The sequence below is a fragment of the Hippichthys cyanospilos genome, chromosome 7, assembly GCF_059441005.1.
Source record: "Hippichthys cyanospilos isolate Australia breed blue-spotted pipefish chromosome 7, RoL_Hcya_1.0, whole genome shotgun sequence".
Taxonomy (NCBI): domain Eukaryota; kingdom Metazoa; phylum Chordata; class Actinopteri; order Syngnathiformes; family Syngnathidae; genus Hippichthys; species Hippichthys cyanospilos.
In genome coordinates, this window is record NC_142375.1 from 5261637 (window position 1) to 5268854 (window position 7218).

The following is a 7218-nucleotide window of genomic DNA, read 5'->3' on the forward strand; positions in this document are numbered from 1 at the left end:
TGGATATAAAGGAAATGACAAAATGATTGAACAATCTTAATGCTCTTCCCAAGTATCCAACAAAATAAATAAATAAATCAGAATTCTGAAATGAATGCATAATTTCTTATTCACAGTAAACTCAACCTGATTTTGAGTTCTCTTGCCCGATCCTGGTTTCCAAACTGGTGATCTTGGGGATAATCAGTGAGTTATTCGCCGACTGAATAGTGTTGGTAGTCTCAGACAATATCCTAGTGTCCATACTGGTCTTATTGGGAATGACCAGTGAGTTAGGAGAATGAAAGGTGCTGGCGCTCTCAGACAAGGTTCTAGTTTCCACACTGGCCTTAGTGGGAATGGGCAAAGAGATGTTCGGGGACTGAATGGTGCTGGTGCTCTCAGACACGGTTCTGGTTTCCACACTGGCCTTCTTGGGAATGGGCAAAGAGTTGTTTGGGGCCTGAATAGTGCTGGAGCTTTCAGACTGACTTCCTCTCAGTAGACGCTTCACATCACCCAGTTCAGTCCCTGCCAAGCGCATGTTAACAGTTGGTGTTCAGCAAACTAATGCTATAACACATGAAAACAGTAGAACTCACAACTTGCAGATGGAGACGCACTCTGAAGTCTGGCTCGGATCTCACTCTCTGAAAGACAAATTATGAAACATTACATTGCTCGGAGTCTCTTTTCTCTTTTTACTTGGTACAAAGGAGCCTTAAGACTGTCAAAACATACAAAAATATTTTACCCAGTTGTCCTCTGATAAGATGGCTCAGAACATACAGATATTGACAGATGCAAAATTGGGTAACTGACAGAGCTGGGCAATCCGTCAAAAAAAGCGACGAGTAGCAGATGCAACGCTCACGTTCAACAAGTGCTTCCGAACATTACAAAACTTTATGATGTGAAACACCATGAAATATACATAGAGGGAGAATGATTTTCTGTACTGACCCCAATCAATGGATATAGCCTACTTCTTTCGGTGCTCAGTCTGTATTTTTTTCAACGCTTTGCATCATAGGGCACACGCTAAAAATGCGGAAACTCTTTGACGACAGATTGCCCAGCTCCATTGTTATTTACTTTATTTTATGTTAAGGGTATTAGCTCAAGTATTAGTCACAGTGTTGGGAACACGTTATGCATTACAAAGGTAATATAATTGCTGTAACTCGTTACGTATGTTACAGCAAAAAGTAATGCAATGCAAAAACTGAAAAGTCCAAGGCAAAGTGTTTACTTCATATTAATAGTACCTACTACAGCAGAGATGAGTTTGCTGACCCCGACCGAAAGAACAACATCCCAGATTTAAGCGGCTATAATGAGTGATCTCCGTGTGACGGAATGAATTTGAAGTGTATGTCAGCGCCTGTATCTTGAATTCTCCTGAAATTCTAAACCTTGCTGACCAGTGATTATTCTGTGTAGAACGTGCAAAATTTTGTTGTACCCCTATAGTGTAGCCTGCTTTCTAAGGCTTTGTCTACACGTAGTCAGGGTTCTTGCAATTGGGCAGTAAATGTATTTGTTTTGCCCAATTTGCGATACGTGGCTGGTGTTTTTTTTTGTTTGTTTGTTTTTTTCATCAAAAGCGAATGTTTCAAAACCTCTGGCCAAATTGGAGATTTGCCCAAACCTCCCGTTTCGTGGTGGCATGTAACCAGCTTAAACAGAGATCTGCATCATCCCACTACTCTTTTTCCCGCCAAAGACGCGGATAGCGGTGACGTCAAAGGCGGAAGTTCTTTCTTATTGGACACGTTACAGGTGAACGTTCTTTCTTATTGGACAGAATTTGCGACATTACCGGCGCCTAGCGATTTGGCATGCAGTTTTGTACAGGTACGACTTATTTAAATAAACAAACAATGACGACGAGGGGGAGACTATGTGAATTAAAAAAAGCTGGTTACATGTAAATAAGGCCTTATTGTAACATTATTTCCAGTAACCTTAGCAGTAAATACAATCACTACCCCCCAATTTTTTAAGCCTCAGTAGGTTCGGAGACACTCAAGAGCGCAAAACAAAAATCTAGTTTTTAGTCCAACTGTGTTTGACAGCTCTTTAGAAATGACGTATGTATTCCAAAAAATATTAACAATGGAAATCATTTTTAACATAGCCCGTAAAATCTTTGCTCACTGACCTATAAAAGTTAAATCCCTGGTTTTGGGTTATTTTGGGGGGATTGACCATAAGGCCAATAACGGACACTTTGCGTATGTTTACTCTGTTATTTGCCACAAGGTGATGGAACAAGCAAGCACACATTTGTTAATTATGGATCAGCTTTTTTTTTGTAGTTTTAATATTGCTCTCTTCAACGTGATTTAGTGTTTTATTGGGCGATATGACAAAAAAGCATATCACGCACAGAAAGTATGACTTAGGCTATAGATACGGAATACTTCACTGCTAACTCAAGAGTTCGTGCCCACTTTTTTCCATATATAATCCATTCTGTTTTGTTTATTCATTTCAAGTACTCAGGCTTTGCTACTTTTCAGAACTGCAGGTGTACCTCGACTTTGAGATCTCCCTCGTGTGGCGGAACCCGACGCTGCTTTTGAGGAGCCTACGATCAAACAAAAAGATTGTTTGTTTGAATGTATCAGCTCCTGCCTCAGAGTTTTAATTAAGAGATTCACTGTGAGTCACTCACCATACTCCTTCCTGGAATACTCAGGAGACGAGTCTGTGCTTGAATTCCCTGAAACATGACAACACATCAAACGTGTACATTCATCATCTCTCCTTAAATTAAATACCTGATGAACTGATAAATCTTGAAGAGAACCCAAAATATGACTAACCGTCAAAAACATCAGTGTGAGTGGTGGTTATGATCCTTCTCTCCTTCATTATAGGAGACGATGCAACTGCAGATGTTGACCCTCTCGCTGATTGCCCAATTCCATCTGCACTGTAGGTTTTGGACACCTTTGTAAAGGTTACAGTACCCGGACTCCCTTCTTTCTTATCATCAACAGTCACAAAACCAGAAGACATGCTAGAGGACCCTAATCCAGAGCGAAACCCCGCCCCTGAGCTCATTATAGCGTTTGAGGTGACCGGACTCCCACCGCCCGATGAGACAGCAGAGGTCCTTGAGTGGTGATGAGTTTGCTTGTGGTGCCTTGGCAGATCCAGACTAAACTGGTTTTGCTTTAGCAGATTACCTAGAGGGAAAGAGAGGATCCAATGTTCCATCAGGGTATTATAATTTTTATTTTTTTTTAAGTCTTTGATTCCACCTCAGACAAGACACAGCCCTCGGCTTAGGATGACTGGTACTTTAGTTATTTGCTCATTTCAAGTTCAAACCAGCACTGACAAAGTAGTAGCCATGTTTTAGAACATCACCATTTTCTTTATTTTTTCAGAGATGGGAAAACCAGGTCCAAAAAGTCAAAACCCGGCCACAGTTTGGCTTTAGCCACAGGTACTATTCAATCTGCAGTCCAATGAGCTAATTAACCTGCCAGTTAAGTGGAAGCACCTATGGCTAAAGCCAAACTGTTGCAGGGTTTGTACTTTCTGTTTTGTAATTCCCATCTCTGTTTATTTTACAATATGCCTTTAACAATTAAAGCAAAAAACAATCAAACTCTGGAATTTTACTTAGACTGGCATTCGTATGCATCTGTGGAAGGAAGGGTATGCACTGCAAAAAGTCAATTTTAAGAAAGTAAAAATGCCCGATAAGAAATGTTGCATTTTTTTGGTGGGGGGCTAAAAAGAAAAAATACCTTGTGTAGCAAACAAATCATAAGGGGGGGGGGGGGAAATGCTTATTTCAAGTTATTAGAGCTAGCATTATCTTATTAAAATGTCTTTACTCAAAGCATTCATATTTTTTCTCATAAAATAAAAACCTGATTTTGAATGATCAAAAGCTTAAGACCAAGGCCATTTTTCTTAATTTAGGAAGTGCAGGAGTAGCAAAAACAAAATGTTAGTATAAGAACGGACTTAAAAATAAGCATTTAAACATTTACAGCTGTTGTTACTATTTTTCCAATAATTTAAGTTGAATTACATATTAGAATGGTGTTTACTTGAATCCACAGCATTGCAATCATTGCTTTAATTGATTAAAAAACATTAAACAGAGGTGGGAAATCCAGGTCAGAAAGTAAAAACCCTGCCACAATTGGGTATTAGCCACAGGTGCTTCCAATCAACTTGCAATCAAACGAGCTTGTTAACTCACCTGTTGAGATAAAGCACATGTGGTTAAAGTCGAACTGGAATAACCTCTGGATCTGATTCCCCCCCCCCCCCCCCCCCAACTCTGCACTACATATATTTTGGGGGTTGTTTTAGAATTACAATTTTACATGGGTGTAATTTTAAAGTATTTGGACAATATTGCTTACATTTTACAGTACATTAGGACAATTTCCAAAAATCTAAGCACAAACAAGGAAAAAAATCCTTTAAAATGTAGATCGAGCATTTATCAAGAAGATTTTTATTTTAACAGCTTTTTACGATTGGCATGGTTCAGTGGTAGAGTGGTTACCTGCCAACCGATACAAATGTGGGTTCAACCTGTTACTAATGTGAAGTGTCATTGAGCAACAGATCTAGCAGCCAGTTGCTCCGGATGTTGTGGTATCAGTAGAAAAATAGTTGATGCAACTGTGAGTACTAAACTGGGGAAGTCCATTCAAAATAGACATTATTTTAAGTTCGACCTCATACAGAGAACTACAGTATGTGCTTACATTTAATTTGCAGCTTGCCTAAATTAAGAATTTCTGAATAGATTTTTAAACCAAATTATTGTTAAACAAATTAAGAGAGGTTTTCTTGGCCAAAAAAAACAAACTAGTTTTTACCCCATTGGCAGGTTTTTGCTTGTTTGTTTGTTGTTGTTGCTTAAAACAAGAAAATTTGGCAAATGTTTAAGAATCTTTTTTTTGTATTTGGTCCGGTACTTTTTGCAGTGTGCATATATGCACGTGTAGACAGGTAGGCACCCACGTGCCTACCCTCGCAACACACTTTTGTTAAAAAAAAGTTATAGTTTATCATACATACATTTAGCATACGTTCTAGGTGTTACATTTAGCATACATTCTCGGTGTTTCAAGTAATATTATGTAATTCAAGTTGGTTGTTTGCACTATGGTGTGAAAATAATGGACATAATTGACATTAAATGCAAAATCAAATGCACTGCATGGACAAAATATTATTTAAAAAAAAAATCTCACATGGTTGTTTTCCCAGCCAGACAAAATCACACTATTTAACTGTTGTCAAACAAGGAGCTGACAAGCAAAATTCACAACAGGCTTTCATGCACTACAAACCAAGACTTTTTTTCATTAATGACTGTTACATGAAACCTAACGCATGTTTTATTTCAATCCACTTTATCTCTATTTTGTTTACACTGATGCTATTGACATCAGCTGCAACTAAATTGTGAAGCGTCACTAAGTATTTGTTTTGGGATACCACCAATTAATTCCCACAGTTTCCAGTCATTCTAAATGAGGTGTAATGTCTGTTACCAAAATTCTGACCATAATTTGTTCTGTGTATACAGTATAGGATGCATAAACTTAAATAAGACAGAGGTATCATGTCTCATATGATAGGATAACCCACACAAAAAAAATGTCATTGTTTTGTTCTGGAAATTATTCACTTGACTCCATGAGTTGTAATAACAAACACTGTAGAACTATTTCGTCGTGTGTGAAATATCACTACTTGCCGTAATTGGAAAAATGGTTAATCTATATTCGAGTGAGAAAAAATACATTTTAAACTGAATCATACGCCTTGGGCATATTGTTTGACTCACTCTTTTTGAACAATTAATTCTCGTGTCACGATACTTCTTTTGTATATTATGTCTGCAGGGCAAATGTTTTTCAGACCCTAACATGCCACCGATTAAAAGTATTCAACACAAGCTGGAAAAGGGTGTGGCTATTTATTCACTACAGAAAAGTCTTTTACTTTAAACATGATCAGACAGTATTTGGTAATGAAAGAACCTGTCTGACGTTTTATGTTTCTGTCTAACCAAAAACATGACTATCCATGCATTGCTTCACCGTTCAGTTTTGTTTTTTTCAATTTTTACTTTTTCAAAAGGGATTCTCTCGATGTAATGCCATGTGCATGAACCAAATGTAACAGATACAATTACGTTAGTGTTTTTATTTTTGCTAATGCATACATTTTAAACTGTATCCATGGGCATTTTTTTCTTTTTGTTTCAAAAATGTTTTGTTTTTAAACTTCAACTCCATCTTCAAGTACGATACGTATGATTTACACAGTAAGAATATTCATTTTTTATTCATGCAACTTTTCTTTCGACATTTTTTTGTAAAAAAATTTAAATTGCATGACACTTCTCCAGTTTGAATTGAAAAATTGACCTGATCAAATAAAAGATGATCAACTTTGTCCATAACCAAAACACATAGGCATACACCTACACAAATCAGAAAATATTTAAATATACTTGTAAAAGGCAGTTCATGATTTTGATTTAAAGTAAGCTGTAAATCTTTTTGTTTCACATTTTTATCTTACAAGTGTAAGAAGAATACACCTCTTATGAACATGTATGTTAATGTAAATACCGCTGACATCATCAGTATTGTTGAATTAATTTTCGGCAGCGATTTTATCGTAACTTTTTTGGAAATGTCATTTTTTTCCTACTTAAGAAACAGTAGAAACTAAACAGAAAAGTGCATTAACATGTTGAATTAATCTTTAGCATTTTTTTTAACTATTTGAACAGAAAGACACATTTAAAATTCTTTATACTTACCTCTTGAATCATTTTCCCCCACAAATGTAATTTCCTCTAAGTTTGAAATGCAGATGCTAAAGGAATATGTTGTGCTCTTCCTTGCAAATGCTTGGTGATTTTATGTATAAGTGGTGTGACTCATACCTTGAGCTGACAAGTTTGAACAAAGCTGGCAGAGGGGGCGTTTACTTCAACAGTAGAGGAAAAATATCCCGCGGCCTAAAAAGTACTGAGCCCAAAATGCTAGCTACAAGAGAGTGAAAGTGAGTAAACATTGTTCAAATGAATGGTATTGAGTCATTACATAAAAAAGCAAATATTGATGTACATTCTTTATTAATCATGACGAATCAAAGTGGTGCTGCCTTTAAAGGCAAAGGTGGGAAATACTCAGAACGGTGTGTGGAAATAATCAAAATGTGATGACAATC

General features: G+C 37.0%; 1 protein-coding gene across 3 annotated transcripts in view; it reads right to left on the bottom strand.

The window, feature by feature from the left end:
• Nucleotides 1–6930, bottom strand: part of LOC148420761 (uncharacterized) — a 35170-nt gene extending 28240 nt beyond the window's left edge. For all 3 annotated transcript variants that reach the window (XM_088419416.1, XM_088419417.1, XM_088419415.1), the window contains exons 1-6: nt 6806–6930; nt 2811–3176; nt 2660–2707; nt 2519–2572; nt 582–629; nt 127–510 (exon numbers count right to left, since the gene is read on the bottom strand). In XM_088419416.1, coding sequence (XP_088275542.1) covers nt 127–510; nt 582–629; nt 2519–2572; nt 2660–2707; nt 2811–3051 — 775 coding nt within the window. In that variant the 5' untranslated portion in view covers nt 3052–3176; nt 6806–6930. The remainder of the gene's footprint in view (nt 1–126; nt 511–581; nt 630–2518; nt 2573–2659; nt 2708–2810; nt 3177–6805) is intronic.
• Between the last annotated feature and the right edge of the window lie 288 nt (nt 6931–7218).